Below are 21088 nucleotides of genomic sequence, written 5' to 3'. Positions count from 1 at the left end.
ACCGTAAAGAAGAAGTTATGCCGTCAGCTCTAGCCAACCAAAACACGTTTATGTGACTTGGAAGATAAACATTTTCTCCTACTTCCACAATCTTGCAGAACATGTATTCATCAGACTGAACAGAAACTTGAATATGCAGTTCTTTACATTTAAACAATGACTTTTGTGCTAAAATCAGCAGTCTGCTGATTTTAAAAAATTGTTTTATGTAACCAGTCAGCTTGGACACTTATTACTCCAAACGAGTTGGAGCACATGCCTCTTTCACAGTAGATGTGTTTCAATTTCAGTTAACTTCTGGTATGTAACGGGATCACAGTATAAACTAAACTTGACTATTGACAACTTAAGATTGTGTATTATTATTGGAGGATAGCTTGCCTGGAAATCCACAATCATCCTGTTCTCTCAGTCTAGACCCCCTAGCGGGGTCATATTAACTGTGCTTTGTTACCTTCACTAAGTTATTTCTAAATCCAATTTAAACTTGCCCTCCTCTTCGCATGAACTCTGACAAAGTTCATCTGAAGCTTTCTTTGTGTCCTAATAGCTTTGCTATGCAGAGTCAGTGGTTACATTATTGTCTTAGCAGGAATTCTGTTTTCTCAGAATTAATTTCATTCTTTAATAGCCTAGGCTGTACCTGCCTTGTAATTATTTGAACAGTGTTATAAATATTGTACTACATACAAGACATCACAGTGCTCAAATAGCTAATGCATCTAAACACTGTTATGAAAGCAAAAGGCATTTGCCGGGAGGCATTTAACTTGGCCCAAGTAACACCTTCAACGAATGCTATAAAGATAGGCTCTGCAGAAATTTCAAAAGGAAGAACAGTTGAAGCACTGAAACGTCAGAAATTTCAGCAAAAAAAAAGTTTCATTGTAATTTGAAATATCTTTTCACTGAGAAAGCCATGCCATTAGTCATGGGTTTTGCTTCTTCTGACTGCTCTTAAATGCGTATTTTGAAAGACCTTTTCAAGTTGTGAAATCACTTCATTGGAATTTTAAACGCTTACCAAATTCCCATCCTTTTTCCTGAAAAAAGACAAATTTGAACTTAACAGAGCGTTAGGTGACAACAGAGCTTATAGTAACTTACTCATGAAGCAGCTTTAGTTTACAAGAAAAAAAGAAAACTACTTCTCTTTGATTTCACCTACCATACTTTAATTTCAAGTCTTAATCAAGTATTGTATAAAAGAACTCACAAATCCAAGCAAACTAGCCCATCCCAGCATCTGATAGCTCTGTGCATTATTTACTCTTTAATGCTTAAGCAGAAAACCATAAATCAACTGCAATAAATAAGTGATTCAGCTCTACTTATACATTTCTTGTACCAGGTATAGATGCTTATCCTGTCTCACGGAATAGCTGCCTTCAATTCCCATTTTTAAGTTCTTAAACACATCATAGGTAGGTTCCACTAAAAACTGTGAGCATCAGGAGGGCACAGGAAACCACAGAGAAATAGAAACTGCATCTATTTCAGTGCTTTGCAGAGCTGAAATGCTGTTGGAAAGTGTAACACCAATATCAGTGTGCCCTTATAGTCTTTAAAATCGTTTTAATGAATAGCAGCACTCTCCAAGCATTAATCCCTTAACAGACAGTTGCTGACTTGCCATGGGGATAAAGAGCACAAACATGAGTTTCAGTATTGTAGACTGTCAAAACCACAAAGAACTATAAAAAAGAATGACAGTTCCATGAAGAAGCTAGAAAGTGGAAGCTTTCTCAGTCTGGAATTCAGCCTAGCTAAGGAGGTGACCAGGAGCAGAGTAACCTGAATTACATCCAAGGAAATTGCACATCTATTCACTGACTTCCAAGAAGTAATATGCTTACCCTAAAGTTCACCTGCTTCTGCCACCACTCAGTCTGAAAACAGTTTTGCTATACAAATTTGTGTTATTTTGTCCCCCACTTAATGAGAATTCAGGATATCATGGAGCTTTATCACTTCCAGATGTCCACGGTTTATCAGGATCCATGAACTGCATTGCACTTTGTTATGCCAGAATACTCCTACAGGGATACAGGCAGCATCTCAGAAAAGTACAAATACAGAAGCGCAATGGCAGAAAGAAAGGGTTCCTTCACACGCTTCCTCAAGACAAGCTCAGAGCTCTCAGCCACGTTGTTTCTAGTTTCTGTAGCATGCAATCTGACAAACCATTTGCACAATGAACGGCCAGTAAGCATTTGATAAAGAACGTGAGTGCCTGACTTGCAGCTTCCAGGGATCAGATTCTTGGGATTTAGGCCACAGGGCAGTGAGAGCCCACCACAGGTACTGTGCAGTTACTGTGAAGCATCATGCAACCTATCATATTGCTTCAAACAGACACCTGTGTGACAAAATTCAGTGCTGAGTTTTGTAGCTGGACAAGATAGCTTCGTTTCCTGCAGAACTGGGATTGCAGACTAATTCTGGAGCAGTATATTGTGCCCACTGCATTGGGAGTCATGCCTTAGAGAACTGCTAGCCCGTGCAGTTAGTGAGGAACAAGCAGTTTTTCCTCAGCAACAGATTCCTGTCTGGAAGGCAGAATTGAGTATATTGCAGCATAGATACAGGACAGAAACTGTTTTATACTGAGCAACTGCACATCTGTTTGCCACTTGCAGCCACAATCATCTGTATGGAGTAATCACTGCAGCAATTCCATCAAGTTATTGCATCTAAACTGTGAACACCAACACAACATTACTGGAACATGGATTCTTACCTCTTAGAATTATTTTTCTTTGCTTAATGCTGGAAGTACTGCATCCCACATAGACTGTTATTTAACTTATAGTGCTTCTAATGCAACAGTTATAAAAACAAATATTGCTATCAAGTCATTTCCAAATGTAGCAGTTCTTCTCCTTTTCTCCTCCTCCACAGTTTATGATGAAAGGAGAAGAGTTCCAAAGTTATTCATAAAGTGTGGTACAGAAAGTTACACAGAGGGCTACTGGCTTTCTCATCTGTCCCACTGCCAGACTCTTTCCATTTACTGTTGCTATGAGAGCCTGTCTGAATTATTAGAAGGAAATAATGCTTCAAAACCGAGAAATGGAAATCAGTGCTAGAACACTGTCCATTAGTCTTTTGCCTTTAAGATGCTCAGGTATTGTTGTGAATAGTCCCAACTTGAGAGGCAAAAAACCTAGAACAAGAAAGAGAAGAACCAGGCATTACGTGGTATATCAGAGGACAGAACAAAAGCCTTAACAGAATCAGACCAGTTTCATTTTCAAAATTATTTCTAATACAGAAACTGAAAACAAGTGCTGTGTGCTTTGAGCTCAGCCTACTGTATTCAAGAAATATTCTTCATCTGTGGATTCATACTAAAAAGAATCAATTTGTTTCTGAAACACATCTGTCACATAACTTGGATAGCTTTACCATTCGTACTCCTTCCAGTAGAGCAATTTTTTTTAATTTTTTTTTTAAACAGTAATCCATTTTGAAACAACAGCTCAAGATCCATGCTATTTGATAGGTTGCTCCTAGAACTCTATAAACTCTCAGCAAGGTAAAGAAGAAAAAAATCCACAATACAATTAGTATAACTAATTGTTGCAGTATTAAATTGAAGGTTTTTTGTTTGTTTGTTTTTAAAAGTGCTCTTTACCTCTTCACAGGTCTTCTACTAAGTTACTTTACTTCATTACAAATAAAGCTGCAGGAATCTCTCCTTCATGCATTTGCCTCCTAGCCACCCTCTGGCAAGACAAAACACTCTTTGATCCAACAGTAACTTCTATGGTGACACCGCACTGTTCAGCAGTTATGGTTTTATTATGTAACTAATAAACAGTACATAAATAACAAGGGAAGTAGCTTTTATTTCAGAAACTTCTCAACAGTAGCAACAAAAATAAAGGAAATGGAGCACAGAGTTTATTTGTACTTACTAATGCTCTCCTCTAGTTTACTTCGAAGACAGAGCCCTTCTTTCTCTTAGAACTTCCAAATATTTCAACCAATTTGTTAGGATTTTAAAACAATTTAAGTCATGATTACCAACTAGGTCCTAGTTTAAAAACATTACGTAAAGTGCTCCTATCAGGACTCCATTTATAACTTTCATTTAAGCAGTTTAAACATCAATGTTTTGCTAAGTAGACAGTAACCAGATAAATAACATTTCTAATATCAGTACAAACGTCATATACAAAACCTTCTCAGAATTCACCTGAAAAAGTGTCTTCAGCCAATAAAAATAAAATCTGTTCATCACACTGAAAACCAGACAAGTATAACAGGATCCAGTCACTGGATAATATACATCTCCATGATGAGATCTAGTTCCTTATCTTCTTTCACATTTAATCACGAGAACATAAATGCTGCTAAGCAAAAATGTGGTTACACAGATGCACACAAAGACGTCTTTTAGAGGACCTGCCAGAAGTCTCAAATCCATACTTTTAGTTATGGAGAGAGGTACATGGATGCACAGTTCTTATAGCATGCACACACAAAGGCCGTCATTTCCGGAAGCGCTTAAATAGCGGGTGGATGTGCTTATTGGAAGATGCCTTACTCCGAGATGAGTGATATTCCATATAAACGGCATCATCTGCTCCTGACATAGAGCTCATTGTGCCTGCACGGCGTGACATCTGTAAGTACGGAGAGAAAAAACACATGCTTGCAGTGGGTGATTAGACAGACCAGCTCTCATCCACAGACCTTCAGACCAAAATGCCTTCAAAGTTGGTTTTTATTTTCCTTAAAGGAGAATTTCTACTAAGGAAGTAACTGCCTACCACTCACCCTTATGTAAAGTGGCCTCTTAGTTTCTGCCCTTTGGGCATGAGAAAATCAGTGAATTAATTAGCCAAGTGCTAATGCAGCTTAAAAAACCAAAACACTAATGCATCAGTGCTGGCATCACATTCAGAATTAAAATGGAACATTCTTGTTCTACTGCATTTGTGGTCATCCTTTTCAAAGTATTTTTCATTACCTGAACTGACTTTGAACCATATTCTCCAGCAACTACCTCCTCCTCAGCATCTAGGTCAGATGCTTGTAGGACTTTCTGAAGAAGTTGCTGCTGTTCTTCTTTGGACGAAAATGAAAGCTCTTCCTCTTCCATGCCTGCAAGCTTTGTTATTACCTAAGAAACAGAGCACAATACAAGGCGGGGGTTTTTGAACTGTTACCAGTTATGGTGCGTGTGCAAGTTATCCCCCACCTCATAATCTCCTGCAACATTCAGGCTGGAAATGCATTAGCTCTAGACAGAGAATGTGTACCAAATTCCGTGCCAGCTTGACCAGGAACCTTATTGGAAGGCTGACTTCATGCTGTAGCTTCAGGTTTTGTCCAGTTTAAGAAGTAGTGCTTTATATTGCATGAATATACTTTACACTAAAGGACTTCATATTTCAGAACAATAATCAGTTACCTTTCCTGATGCCAAGAGTTTTAACATTCACATTTAGGAACACCCACAATTAGCTGAGAGACTGCACAACAACCTGCAACAAAATGTCAGCAGCGTCACTGCTGTCAGTGGCAATTTCTAAGTTGAAAAATGCATTTCTCTGAGAAATGTGTAGTTCTAAGAATCTATTCAGGGAAGCAACCTGTCCTATTATACAAACAAATGAACTCTACGATTCCTCTTGTTTTTGAGGTGATCGTAGCACGTGCACTTCGTAAACAACAAAATGGAACCACAGGAAGAACTGCATTAGCATGTTTACAGTTGTTGCAAAACAGTGCTAGCATATTTCATGAAATAGAAATAATTTCCACTGCATCACAATATTTTTAAGATGTTGAACAGACACCAAGTTTAAAGTAATTAGATTATTTGATACATTAAGTTCTTCTGCTGTTGATTTAAACATCAATTTACCCTGCATTCAACCTCAAAAAAAGTATACAGTATGGTAACTAACCTTCAGGTAGCTAACCAAACTACTCCTAAATAATTTAGACCCCAAGCAGCAAATAGTGATGGCAAGGCTGTATAAAAAAAGCAAAGACAAAAGGTGTGATTCAGCAATTAGAATAATCCCCTTTCTGCTGGAAGGCAGAGAAATGAGCTACTGATAGATGAAAAGAAGAAAGTCCTAGAAAAAAAAATGCATACTGTTACCCTTTTAAGAGAGTACCAAATTTTTAGTAATGTTAGGTATCAGGAATAAAAATTCCAAAAGATAAGACACCAGCACTGAAATAATTGCCTAAAGATGAAATAGTCATGAAGGCAAACATCAGCTGGGAATGACATACACAGCTGATTCTGGCTTGTAATGAAGAAACATTAGATGGTTTCTTCAAGTTTCTTCCAACCCTACTGTTGCTCAACGCCAGCTATGTCTAAAGCTTGAAGTTCAGCAAACAGAAGAAAACAGATATTCTAACATTTCGCTACTAATCTTCAAATAAAGAACATTCCAGTACTGGTCAGCTAAAATTCTGCTCCAGAAATTCAGCTGCCATTTGCACTTTTGTGCCCATGAAGTCCGAACTCCTAGGACAACATCTTTCTCTATTTTAACCCCTTACTGAGCTCTATAATCCAAGATTTATATTCAAATAAAAGCAAATAAAAAAGGGATTTCTTTAATCTTCTTGGCTATAGCCACAAAGACTCATCTGTTGTAACTACCTGCAGGTGACTGACTGACAATTTTGTGAAGATACACTCACTACAAAGTAAAGCAAGGTTTTTACATTTAAAGCCTATGGCATGTCTGTTTTGATGGAAAGACCTCCTCTTTAACAGGGCCAATGATAACAAAGCAGTTTAATTCAGAGTACCTGCAGTTCATACAGGTTTTACCCACACAGATGTCCCAAAATGCACGTGTGTCTCTAATGATCTTCAACAGCTGGGTTCAAGTGCAGTCCAGTTGAGGCTGCTTGCTTTCACCCTGTGCAATCTGAGGTGTGACTGCTGTGCACGGCCATCTGCAACATCAACTGTCTTTCACATCACTGTCACCACTGCTGAAATGCACCACCTCACTGTGCTCACATCCACTGTTCAGTCTCCATAAGTGTTCAGCAAGCCTCAATGAAGTCCATGGGTGCCATTTTTTCCTGCATGGAAATTTTCCTGCTTCCCATATGCAGCAGCTTTGCTTCATATGCACTCCCATGGCAGGCACTATTCTGTCAGACGGCCCCTCTGCTGCCATCTGTCGCACAACAGCATGTAATGGAGTACTGGTGGGAACATTCAGCCTTTGCTGCCATTCCACCAATATCTACCTCTGATGCTATGGACCAACATAATAGAATAGGAAGCATTAGTTTCAGATCTGCCCTTATTGAATACTTACCTTCCTAAAGGCTGTATTGAAATAGTTGTATCTATCTTCACAGTAACACAGTTAACAGAATAATGCAGGAAATTTTTTTTGCCTGCAAGCAAAACCTTCATTAATACATTTCTCAACCGTAATTCTCAAGTATCTGACCTAGCCACAAAATGAAAGAGTTAAAGTTATATTCACAGGCAATAGTTTAACAATAAGAATGGATTAATTACCTTGAAGCTATAGCCTTGATCTACAAGAAACCGTTGTCGCTTGGTTGAATATGCCATTTCCTGAGTGTCTTGGGATACAAGAGAATAAAAAAAGGCATTGTATTCCTCTGCAACCATGCCTAGGAGACAAAGCCACCAAGTGGTTAGTTCCATTTGGATTACTACAACCAAGAAGAAAAGAGGACTAAATTGTAAAAATAGTGTTCCAATAAGAATTCTCTCCACAAAATCAATTTGTAAGGTTTATTTAAAATACAAGCTGCATCCTGAGCTTACATAAACTGAGTGACAAAGCACAACACGCCGAAATCCCTACTATCGTTCATAATAACTTGAGCATAAGTTCAATTAAATGGAAAAGGAAATTTAGACTAACCCAGTTATGCTGGTATCCTGACAACTTGCTGCTTAACCACGCAAAACAAAGTAAAAGTTACTTACATAATAGTTTGCAAACAAGCAGTAAAAAGAACAAAGATTGTAATAGATGTCAAAAAAGTTAAACAGAAATTACAATGGAAATTTATCAATGTAAGCCAAAGTTCACAATCTGTTTGCATTAAAAGGAGGATAAAAGGTCTGTGCATTTTTTAATCAAACAAAAAAAACAAACAAAAAACCCACCAACCAACAGAACTGAAGCACTGCAATTTTATTCTCCACCTGACAGTTACCAATAATTTCCTCTGAAGTATGACCACTTCCTAGGGAATACTCATTCTATCTGAACTAAGTGCCAACAGGCTGTGACACAAACAATTTTCAAGCTTCTTACTACCTTAACGAGAGAATTCTTGAAGTAGAACCATTTCACCTTGAGCTACTTCATAATTTGACTCAAGAAGATATAAATGGGATTAGAGCAGATTAAACATCTCCTATTTATCAGTTAATAGAACAGACTTATGTGAGTGTCTTTCAGGAAACATTCAGTTAATCAAGTCAACCAGCAAATTCTGCCTAAGAGCAATTCTCCTTAGTTCAAGGCCAATAGAAACGTCAGAAGACAAAGTGACAGAAGCATCCCAATAGCACTTACACACATTCTTCAAACTGAAACACAGATGAATTTCAAACCAATGAAGCAATTCCTAAATCCCTGACCCCTCAGTAAGTTTTAATCCTACTCACATACATACCCAGCAGAGAAAAAAATGCCAGTACAACTGGACAGTTTTTTTTTCCTAGGTGATCTCCACACTGAGTCCAGAACATACCACAAAAAGCAAAGCTCACCATCACTGAAGCTACAGTGACACTGCAACTCCACAGATACCCCAGGCCAGAGCAACAAATAGCTTTTCAGTCTACAGTTTATTTAACCTCTAGAAATATACTGGAGGATGAGGGGAGGAACAGCACAAACCTGATGAACTATTCAATCTGATAATATAAACATGATTTTGACAGTCTTTGGGTAGGAAGTGAATGCTACAGCACTCCATTTACACTTTGGTATGGATGGACAGGATTCCTGCTCCTGTTAGTGATAAAGCTTCCTACAACCTCCACTTTAATAAACATTCAGCAACTACTCAACTTTAACAAAACAAGCATTAGAGGAGAGAAATACCTCATAGAAACAATGTTAGATTTATTGTAACATAGTATATACAAATTCACAAGTCTGGAGGAAAAAAAGAAACCCATCACTGGGTATTCAGGCTCTTGGAACACTGAATGCTTCTAGTAATACTACGCAGATTTGACATAGCTGAGCGTAAGTTCTTAAAACAGAAAGGGGAAACAATGCTATTTTGGCATAGTAAACCACCATAACAGGAAGGCAAGGAAAATGCAAGAAAGTATTCATTTCTGACTAAAAAGAACAGAGAAAAGAAAGAAGAGATTCTGCAAATGACAAACAGAACAGCATCCACATTATTACAAGAAAACCCCAACACTTCTCTCACACGGGATCTTAAACTACCTTCTTCATCATGATACTGCCATTTATTCAGTCTATGTTCCAGTATTCCAAACAGCTGAGCAGTTATCTGAATGCCATACCGTGCTCTAACAAGCAGAGCCCAAGCACTACCTCACCTTTTTTGGCTCTCAGTACTCGCCCCAGCCTTTGAGCCTCCTGTCTTCGAGATCCACCGTGGGATGAAATCTGAATCAGAACATTGGCTTCAGGCAGATCAAAGGATGTGTCACCCACCTACCACAGAGAAGCAGCATCTGATTGCCATGTATCAGTAACAACTCTGTACAAAGTGCACCTTTATTAGTTGCAATAATGTCAAATGCCCAACGTGCATGTACAACTTTGTTCCTATATAAGGAGCACTCTGAAGACGAGTACAACAACATACTACATCCTCACCTTTGAAATGAAAATAGTGTTGATTTTTGGATTGTGCTTGAAGTTTTGTAGAATTTGCATTCTTTCTCCTTGTGCAGTGGGACCATATATGTACGGTCTGAAAAAAAACAAACAGACCATATGCAAATTAAACTAATTCAAAATTTCTCATTTATTAACAGGCACCAAGATATCATAGCAGGGAGCTCGTTACACAGTGATTTAAACATATTAATAGCACCAAAGAAAAAAGCAGCACAAGCTACATGACTCTGGATGACAGACTTCGGACAGAGTAAAAACTGGCTTAAGAAATTTGAGTTCTGAGGCCTCCAAAGTTAAAGGCAAAAATAATTTCTGTCACATGCATGTCCTGTTCCCTGCTGGTAGCAAGGGAATGAAACGGGGTAGAAGAGGAGCTGGTGCAGCAGCAGCCACCAGAGAGTGCCAATTCCCCTCCACTGGGAGCCCACCTGCCCCACACACTTGAGCCAGGCAGTGGAACCAACCTGCTGAGCCAGCACAGCCAGGCACAGCCTGGGCTACTGCTGCAGCACCCACTGGGCTTCTCCCTCCTACACAGACCCATCATTCATGTCACACCCAAACTAGCAGCCCCTGTTTATGCCTACAGCCAACTCTGAGCATGCCCATGACAAACTACAATTCGAGAACTTCCTGTTTAAAATGTTCTGTTTCACGTAGCACTGCAACCCCTCTTTCCCTCAGCTATTACAGCTGTATGAACTGGAGATCCATCCACATCATGTGGGAAGGAGAATTGAGTCAAGAATGTGAAAAACAAGCACCTGATGTTCACACAGTTCTCTTGCCTGCTTGTACTTCGACAGCATCTTCCACACTTATAAACCATGAGGGCTACTTTGCGAGCACCCCTTCTAGGCATGTGCCTTTGTTAAAGGCTCTTGTTCTGCGGTGCGCTGCACACTGCTAGCAACATTCCAGAGGCATCATTACAGCTAATCTCTGTCCAGACAGATTTAAAAAAAAAAAAATGATGAAAGAGACCACAGGTGTTGGAATTCATCCAGAACTACTAGCTCTGCTATTTGATGCACAGCAAGCCAAAACAACATGGCCATTAAACTATAGTGAAAAGTGATCATTAATTTTAGAAAGTGCAAAAACATTTGTTTGCAGTTCTGCTGAGTACTGTCAAAATTCCTAGACATTAAATCACACAGACAAAATGCCCCGCAGCTTCCAGTCATCAACACATTATTTGAGCTTGACACAGAAAGCACGAGGCCAGCTTCTAATGCTTATTTTCCCCAAGGAATTGCTGTATGCCTGATCCTTGCAAACATTCTCCCTGGTCATCCCTTCCCAAGCCATTCAAACACATTGAGGTCAACCTCTCAGCAAACTGTACTTGAGATAATTTTATTGACACATAGGATTGCTGATCTTGAAAGATCCCAAGCGCACATTTGAAAACATTCCTGTCAGAGAGACAGGAGAGAAGCTACAGTCCATTACACAAATAGTTCTGGAAAGATTTTTTAAGGCTCCCCAGTTTTGCCAAGCGGCTTTCAACAGCAATTAAAAAAAATGGAGAAATACAAAGTTATTCATAGAAAACTTGGATGAAGACTCCTCTGAGCCAAGTGCTAAACAGAGACTCTTCTCAAACAGTTCTACAATGGAATGAATTTTCAATGCCCATAAAATCCATCCAAAGAGTGGTTTCCTGAACTCCTCCTACATGAGAATTGTAGTTGAAGTATTACAACAAATGTCTGGAGGTTACTGAGATCTGTAAGATTACAAGTTAACTTTCCAAGGAGGAAGAAAGCAACAGCAGCATCATTAGTTGTGAGCACTCACTTCCCAAGTCTGATTGCGTACTCCTTCAGTGCAAACACGTTGTCAGCAAAAACAATGATTTTATCATTCCGCCGCTCATGAAACTTAATCAGGAACTGGCAAGCTCTGAACTTATTTGGGTTCATGGTGTACAGCAGTATCCGTTTCTTTGTTTTGATTGCTACGTATTCTCTATAAAATTCAGGTGACATTGGGCACCAAACCTAGAATTAGAGAATACACACTGAGTAAATGCCAGTTATCTATTTAACTCCAGTAAGAATTTAAACAATATTAGGGGATAATAATGCATTATACCTTCCTATGCAGCAGAGGCCACAAATCCTAACGTGATTTATTTCTGTATTAAAATGAAGTACTGACTGGTCTAGCCTCTAGAACCACTAACTCTTTTTACCTCACTAATATCATCATCTTCCAAAACGCTGGGGCAGCGAGATCCACGACAAACAGGCAGTGGGATTGGAACAGGACACAGAAGTCCTTTGTTTAAAATCTGATAGTTTCACTGAATGCTACTACGCTTTACAGAAGTAGAATTAAAGGAATTAACCGTGCAATATTTCTGTCACTGCAGTCAAGGCCTTTGCCCTAAAAATTCATTTTTTCATCCATGTTCTGAAAACCTAGATATACTTAGTTCTCATTACAGAACACATTTACCAATCCTTTCCTCGTATATAATCAGCTTTAAGACATCTCCAGCCTACATCTTTCAAAACAGAATTTATTAGAAGTTTCCAATGGCTTTATCTGCACAGTATCATACATTGTGCTTGAGCTGACATATATATCACAGCACTGCACAGATTCAGTCACTGTGATAATTTTTCTTCACAGTAGAGATTGAAAATATAAGAAATTATGAACTTTATGCAAATGCAATGACACTACAGCACGTCATAACAACATGCATAATTTCATCTAAATTACATATGTTTGTTCTGTATGTGGCTTCTTCTAACATAGTAATCACACAGTACAAATTTAACAAATAAGATTTAAAAAGGCCTCTCATAATTACTCCTCAGTTAAAAAGATGCTCAGCAAAAATCCATTCACACAGGTGACAATCTGTATGATTTTGTATAATGACCCAATTTGCTCTGTGCTCTTAAAAATTATCACAGACAATGGAATAGGCCAGACCTTCAGTCTGTCCCAGAAAGCTATTTCCAACATTCTAGCATGCCTGGGTGAAATGTTCCCATGTTCCCACTTATGTGACATTAGGTTTTCATCTCATCCATTTGCTGGAAAGAAGAGCTCACACGTGATTACATTGGAATCAAACATTGTAATCACACATGATTACATTGGAAAGAAATAGCAAGATCTAGAGCCACGTTTTCTGTTTTCATCCTGAGGCCTTAAGGCTTGAAATAAGCAGGCATCGTCTTCATTTTTAAGCTTCCTGCTATCCTTCTTTGTTTTAATAGTTACAAGAATTTTTTTCAAGAAAGACTACAGAATACCAGCTGAAGTCTCTCAGCAGCAGCTTCAAGAATACCGTTTGACCAATGCTGTCACACGGAACTGAGCTTAAAACACAAAATCAAATCAATGCAAATGCCAGCTGCATCAGAGTAAGTCTACAACACTGCAGCTGCTGGTTGTTTTTTTCTCTGCAAATGCTAAATTAGAGAGAACTCATCAAGCACCACAACCCCCCAAAAAGAGAAACAATGCTGAAGACATCTACAGGATTGCAGCACGTTCATACTGCCTACTGACAGCCCTTCATGAGCTACTAAGTGAAAAGCCAACAGGGTACCTCCTGCTCACAGTTCAATACTTACAGTTCTTCAAAAAAAAAAAAAAAAAAAAAAAAAAAAAAATAAAAATAAAAAAGCTAGAAAAGCTATAAGCATGCTAAATATACACCAGTAGTACTGAAAAGCAGAACATCACCTCAGCACACTGGACTTTAGCAATGTAGCCACTGTTCTGCAGCTCCATCCAGTTGGCCTCATAAAGCTTTGGTCCAATCAGGAAGTTCAGATCAACAATTTTATCATCTTCTCTGACCAGGGTAGCAGTCAGTCCCAGTTTACAATGAGCTTGTACAATAGTGAGCACACGTCTGAACATTTTTGCTAAGAAACACAAAACACACTTTCTGTTTATTTTCCTGAATGGATTTAGAATACAAGTACTGCAATGTCACATATTAAGAAAATAAATAAATCACAAACTCCCACACACAAAGCAAGCATGGTCTTAGGAATTGTCATCCCATTTTACATACACTTCTAACAGTATTCTGTGGCCCAGCAAAACTTCACATTGATTTCAGCCTTTGTTTGCACCTCAGTGTACTCTAAAAAACCCTTCCAACCTTTTACATTTGTATTACTTCCTGTACCCCAAAAGTAATAGAGATGAGGTTATGTGACTTATCTTAGCCACGTAGCATTTCATAAAAAGACAGATAACACGAGTACTCTTGGCTGACTTGGTTACGTTCAGGACCAACATAAGGCAGAATTATTTATCTTTAGTATAGTTTCAAATCCTGTGATTGCAGGCATAGAAGAAATTATACCTTAATTTTTATGACACAAAGAAATGTGGAAGAAGCGTGCCAGCAACGTGCTGCTTTGTTAATCAAAGCCCATCCCAGAAATCTATCATTTCAGTACAGACCAAATCATACTCAAATCTAAACAACAGCAATATAGAACAGCTGACAGAATCTGGGTGGTACACTTCACCAGGATAACTCCACAGATGCTTTAATACCACATTACTGCTTTCCAATAGTCTTCAACTACAACAGCTATTTCTGGACAGTTACTATTGCAGTTACTCAAATTTTATGGACTAGAAATAGACAGTAACACCCAAGCCCACAGTGCAATTGCATCTCAAAACCAAAGATGGCAGATTAACTCTGTCCTGTTCCCAAAGAGAGCGCTACCATCTGCAAACAAATCTGTCCACAGCAAAATTACACACATTTAATTTGTGTGCCCTCTCAAGCACTTTATCAACCTGCACAAAAGGAGAAGGCCACTCGTATTTTCTACTGCCACTGTAGAGAACAACAGAACTTCAGAAAGGTTTCAAGAAAACAAACAAGAAAAATCAAAGGTCAGTTAAACTCCACAACGCTGGGCAGGGGAGTGGGGAAAAATGGCAGTTTACTTGTTTGTCTCAAAACCCTATGCCTTGGGTTTACCAACTGGATTAAACATGAGCAAGCCAACAGCCTGTATAATCAATGAATATAAAGATGCTATAACTACAAAATAAACAAGAGAGTTTGGCTAAGCAGGTTATAATAACAAAAAGAGTATAGAATGCTTACCTACATCCTGGGCTTTCTTGCAAAACTCCAGAGGGATCTCCAGCAGAGATCCTTCCCCACTGGTAGCCAGCTCTTAAATGGCTCTAGGAGAGGTGCAGCCAGGCTCCACCCCTTCCGGCAGCACAGCTGAATTGCCTTCACCTGTGCTCCCAGGGCTGACTCAGTGCTCGCCTCAGGTGATCAACCAGAGGTTCAGGCCGTGGTTCAGCAGTTCCCATACACAACCCCACAAGCTTTTACAGAGAGAAGCAACATTACCAGTGCATACAGCATAAGAGCCTGCACACCGTTTCCTTACCAGGGATAGTATGTACTTCATCGAGTATCATAAGGCCCCATTCTCGACTTTTAAGCCACTCCATCACTCTTTCTGCTTCCCAGGATCTCTTAGTCGTGTGTCCCAACATGGAATACGTGCTGATAGCAATAGAGCAATCAATGGGCTTATCTTTGGCATCAGAGGTGAAGCGACAGATCTGACTGTCGTCGATGGTGGACCACATCTTGAACTGCGCTTTCCACTGCTCCACAGACACTGCAGAATTACCCAGGACCAGGCACCTCTTGCGCACGGTACACGCAGCTGTCACTCCAACTAGAGACTTGCCAGCACCTGTGGAAGGAGTGATATTCACTATTTATCTCACAGATATCATTGGAATAGATGGAAAAAGAGTGAAGGACAATAGGAGATGTGCGAGAGGACATGAAATCACATAAGTGCAGTCTTCACTGCTTCTTTACTAGAGTAGTCTTAAGGAAATTGATTGTCTACTTGTATAAAAACAGCTGGATTGCCTACTACAAGCTGCTTTCTTAAGAAAATCACTTCCAACATTTCTTTTGCCAGTTAGAAGCAATCATATTGTTTTCTTCATTTCAAATACAGGATAAATTCCAGGTGGCTACAGAAAGCTTCTACTAGAGGCCATCTCCCCCATACTTGCCCTGCAAGCTATGTACACTACACCACATAGCAAGTCCTTACGTGTTTCCGTTCCTCTTTCACATCTCCTCCAACATCCCTTATGCACTCTTTCAGGCCCTCCTGGTGCCTCCTGCACTGCCATAAGCAGTCTCCCATTCTCTCCCTCTTTAATTGCTTTCTGGGAGTTGTCTCAACCTTCTTGCTTGCACCGCAAGCTCCTCCACCTACCCAGACCAGTCCCTGTTACAGTCTGAAGTCTAAGCAGCTGACAGATTTGAAAGTTACTTTATTGCAGGCAAATAAAGAACAAAATCTCTAAAGAAGAAAACCCTTAAAAAAAATAAAAAAATCAACGCAGTAATTTACCACATGGCAAGACAATAACACCAGATCTGGCTCGCCCATTTCCAAACATCTTCCTCAGGCTTTTCTCTTGATAGGGTCTGAGAACAGCTGTAGGTTTCAGATCTATATTAATATCAGGATTCACAGAATCATTTCTGAAATCATATTCTGCCAGCAATGGGTAGTCCAGCTGGATACAACGCTTCTGGAGTTCTTCAATCATCTCCTGAGGAGGAGACAAAGCTTCAGGTGCTAAATTCTCCACATCTCAATTATTATTACATAATTTAACAATTACTGATTAGGCAGTAATAGGTCAAAGTCACATTTAACATTTATGCTCACTAAGTATGCAAGAGCTGAAGTTCATTTCAATAACTTTGTTATTGAAGAACCCCCCTGCTCCAACATTTGAAATAACAGTCTGTACTAGGGAGAGCTATTTTGACAAGTGGAAGTGTAAGACACATTAATCTGAAATGCATTCTTTATCTGGCAGTGACTGAACTACACTCTGAAGCCCCGCAACAAAAAGCTCAATAGCAGACACAAAAGGTCTTGTGTACTACATGGAAAGACCTACTGAATCTGCACACCTGTTATAGGAAAAAGCTTCATACCATGACAACACAGTTATTCCATCACCATGACAAGTTGATTCAATCACCAAAAACTGTTTCCAGTTCTCAATTACTTCTCTGGTTATTAAAAAGTTCTCTTTTTATTACTTCTGTTTTCCCCAGAAAAGCCTCGCTAGAATCACCAAGTCCAGGCAGCAACAAGACAAGCTTTACAAAAGCTCTCTGAAGGCCAAGTCAGGACTGCACTCTAACCTCCAGCTTCTCAAGCTAGGAAAACAGAGCCACCAAGAGTTTCTTCTGTAAATATCAATTGTGAGGAAAAAAAGTTCTGAAACTAACAGATTCACTCTCCACTGAACTCTCATGAGTCCTGCACAAAGCAGAATCAAGGTGAGCACAAACAGATCCCCCTTTAGCTTCTGAAACCTCTCTAGCTTGTGAGCCACTACACTCTGTGGGCAGAGAAGGAACATTCTGCAGTCTGCTCGCTGTGTACTGGGAAGGAATATCCCAAGATTTTGGAAGGCAAAAGGAAAGAAGCATCACTGACTTCCAGTGACCCACATTAAACAAGGAACCTATACTAGACTTTAAGTTATCTCTTCATGCTTATTTGAGTCCAGGGCACATCCCCTAAAGCTGCAAATGCTAAGAGAGTAAAGCGTTCATGCCTGCTTGACTTCAAAAGATACTGTCTGTGTTTCTTCCTCCTCCTCCTCATCTTTGTCCATCTGCTCATAAAACTCATATAAGTCAGCTGGGACATCCGGCTTGTTTTGAACATCTGCTTCTTGTGATGTCGAGGGACCAAAGCTGCTCTCACTGGACTTGGAAATCTGAAAAAGACAAAAGGAACTTCCACCGAAAGGTTCACTAGAGATGCTCCCCCCAAGCACTCATTGGAATGGGGCTAATTAACAAGGCAGAGCATGGCTGACAAAACTGAAAACTGCTGACATGACTGACGTACAGTAACGACTCCAAGCTACACAACAGCTTACCTGATGTTAACTCCATCATTCTAAAGCATGCCATACATACCGCTGATTTACTTGTGAACGTCTCTGTAATGAGCTCTGTTTCTTCACCTTCAGCATTTCTCAGGCGACAGTCTTTAATAACGTGGTCTTGCAGGAGTTGCTGAATGACATCAGGATGGGTGCTTTCCACAAAATACCTACAAGAACAAAAACCCCACATCTCTATGAACTAATTAAGACAAGAATTTACAGTAAAAAGCAGTGAGTGCTCAGATGTATAACAGGCCCAGATACACTCGCATGTATCCCACTTTGGGGGCGGTAATTTAAAAATAAACAAATTAGAACCATCAAAAATTTTAAGAGGTGCCTCACTTCAAAAGCACTGCAGATTTTCACATTATCAATCTTCCCTCCTCCAGTTTAAAACCTTTCCCCCTTGTCCAACCGCCATCTACCCATGTAAAAAGTTGATTTCTCTTTTGTTTATGATCTCCCTTTAAATACTGGAAGGCTGTAATGAGCTCTGCCTGCAGCCTTCTCTTCTCCTGACTAAAAAAGCCCAGCTCCTTCAGGCCGTCTTCACAGGAGAGGTGCTCCAGCACAGTGGACATCTTTGTGGCCCTCCTCTGGACCCTCTTCAAAAGCCTGACATCATCCCTGGGTTGGAGGCCCTAGACCTGGACATTTTACTTCAGATGGGGCCTCACAAGGACAATCACCCCCTCACCCTGCTGGTCACCCCTGTTCCGTGCACCCCTTTCTCTTGCAGCCCTGGATATCTCACTGGCCTTCCATGCAGCAAACACACACTGCTGGCTCATGCTAGGTTTTCCATCTGCCAGGACCCCTACATTCTCCTCAGCAGGGCTACTCTCAAGCAGATTTTGGAAGGTCACTTCTTTAACACCATCTATGGCAAACACAGCCTACCTGTTGCGTTTCAGCACCAGCTTCACCTTCCCATAGCTGACGGTACACAGCTGCAAACAGACAACAGCAGTCATTAGGAAAAGCCAAAAGAGTGATTCTAGGTTTGGGTGCAATTCAGTTTCTTGTAAGAACACGCCGCATCTTCGTTTATTTGCAGTGCTGTTTTGCTTATGGAACAACCTCGAAGAAAAACTTTCAGAATGCACCAATTTTTATGGAGCTATATGCAACAGAAAAAGGGAAAAAGTAAGATGAAGTCTCTGCTCTCTTGCAACAGTATGATAGAATAGAGTAAGACGGTAAAAACACCGAGTAAAAAAAAGATGTATATAAAAATATAGCAGTAATGCAGATACAGCAGATAAGGACATCAGAGGGCTTTGCAATACAACAACACAGACCTACCTTGATGAACTGAATGATTCCCTCTGGCACACCGGTCTTGCTCAGTTTCTGCAGGTACTCTGTGATATCACTGGTCTGCAGGCCGACGCTGACAGCGGCATACAGGGAGTAAGCAGTCAGTTTGTACTCGTGGATGTGGGTCGGTCTGCACACAGGTTCAGCAATGGCAACCAAAAAATCCTGTGCATATTTGTAAACAGGAGAAAAGGCTTCCAGGAAAATATGGCCATCAGGAGCCTACAGAAACACAAGGAAACACAGAAGGTGTGCCAGTGTTAGCTGAAGAAAATCAGGATTTTCCTACAACGCAGCCATTGCGATATGGACTCCTCTATTTAGGTGGTAATTTACCGCTGGGTTTCATCCAGCGCTGAAACTTAAGGCATCTGCCTTAACAATGAGATAACAAAGAAAAGAGAAACGGTAATCTTACTGAAAAAGGGCCGACCTAACAAGAAAGCCCAAACAGGCAGCGAGACTTGGGGTGTGCATCCAGTACATGGCACTGGCCTGCTCATGCCGACGGAGCGCATCGATGACGGCAGACGGCACAAGCAGACCAGAGGTGCCGGCACAGCCACAGGAAGACACAAGTCGTCTTCTAAACGGGACCAGACGCGGGTTCGTCTGCGTTCCTTCTATGGCAACAAAGCTCAACGCGTCCGGGCTGACACAGCCCGGGTCAGCACCCCGTGTTACGGCCAGCCGCCTCGCCTAACTGCGCCCGTTCTGCCGGCCTCACTTCGCACACGCCAACAAAGGCACGGGCGCCCTTTTCGTCCTACGCAAATCACGGTGAAGCCCAGCCCGCCCCACGGCCGTTCCCCCGCACGCGGCCGCCCCACCGCCGCGCCGCACGTACCACCCAGAGCGGCCGCGAGGCGTTGTCGGCCTTCAGCGGCATCTGCAGCCGGTAGTCCTTGGCGCCGTACTCGTCCAGCTTGGCGCCGCTGTCCTCCACCTGCTTCCCCGCCGCCGAGGGCACGGCCTCCTGCGAGTCCTTCCCGGGAGCGTCATCCTCCTCCTCCTCCTCGTCCTCGTAGTGCCGCTTCTTGGACTTCTTCTTGTCTGCGGCACACCGCGGCGTTAGAGCCGCGCACCGCCCGCCAACCCCCGCCCCGCGGCGGGCACGGCCCCGGCCCCCCTTCTCTTCCCTTCCCCGCCCTGCCGCGCTCACCCCGCTCCTTCCTGCCCATGGCCGCCGCGCCGCTCCCGGCTGAACGGCGGCGACCGGAGGACGTTGCGTCACTTCCGCCGCGCGGCGCGACGGCGCGATGGGAAGGAGCGGCGAGAAGGGCGGCGAGGGGCGGGGCGGAGGGCGGCCTGGGTACAAAAGACAGGAGTGCCGACACCGTTGTCCCTACAGCGTGTTTTAATATATTTCTAAGTACAATTCGTGTCTGATTTCGGAAATACAAATACATTTTGAATGGTTAAAAACAAAAAATTAAAAAAATATTTTGAACATCAGCCAGCTGAAAATATATTTATCTAGTAAATTATCTCTCAAAGCTTTTATATATTTAATTATTCTAACTAAACATAGTACCCTTAAAAAACAAGTTCATAAAAATGTAGAAATGAAACTGTGGAATAAGATCACGGGGATATATACACACACATTCAATGCATACACAATTACAGGGCTCGGGGCTTCCGTTCAAATTCAGCAGCCGTGGCACAAGGAAACCCGGCGGCAGCGCTGCGAGGCGCCCAGCCGGGGAACTGCACGGCCCTCCTTTAAGATCCCGCTTTCACACACAAGGCTCCACGGAAAGCTGCACCAGCAATGCCGTTACTGACAGCGACGTGTCCGGAGTCAAAGCAAACCCCCCCACCCAGCAGTAGTACATTGCACACACACGTGGATCGCACGCACCCATCCACAATTGGTCAGAGTAGTAAATCAGTGTACAAATTAAATAGTT

At 41.2% G+C, this 21088-nt stretch overlaps 1 protein-coding gene across 2 annotated transcripts; it reads right to left on the bottom strand.

Annotated features, from left to right (window-relative positions):
* Window positions 1–3785: 3785 nt before the first annotated feature.
* ERCC3 (ERCC excision repair 3, TFIIH core complex helicase subunit) lies at window positions 3786–20410 on the bottom strand. 2 transcript variants are annotated; one of them, XM_042827080.1, is made up of 15 exons: window positions 20338–20410; window positions 20023–20228; window positions 19161–19397; window positions 18756–18805; window positions 17884–18019; window positions 17514–17678; window positions 16283–16487; window positions 15287–15601; window positions 13590–13774; window positions 11679–11881; window positions 9852–9948; window positions 9569–9686; window positions 7523–7641; window positions 4979–5131; window positions 3786–4631 (listed from the first exon to the last, which is right to left on the bottom strand). In XM_042827080.1, exons 1-15 carry the CDS (start codon window positions 20354–20356, stop codon window positions 4497–4499), a joined length of 2343 nt encoding a protein of 780 aa, XP_042683014.1. In that variant the 5' UTR covers window positions 20357–20410; the 3' UTR covers window positions 3786–4496. The 2 variants fall into 2 exon arrangements, with proteins under 2 accessions (XP_042683014.1, XP_042683015.1); XM_042827081.1 differs by lacking the exons at window positions 3786–4631; window positions 4979–5131 and adding an exon at window positions 5142–7395.
* Between the last annotated feature and the right edge of the window lie 678 nt (window positions 20411–21088).

The sequence above is a fragment of the Centrocercus urophasianus genome, unplaced genomic scaffold (genome assembly GCF_019232065.1).
Source record: "Centrocercus urophasianus isolate 14NV4802_14NV808 unplaced genomic scaffold, USGS_Curo_1.0 seq_28, whole genome shotgun sequence".
Lineage (NCBI taxonomy): Eukaryota > Metazoa > Chordata > Aves > Galliformes > Phasianidae > Centrocercus > Centrocercus urophasianus.
Note: the sequence above shows the minus strand (reverse complement) of the source record. Positions and strands in the feature narration are given on the sequence as shown.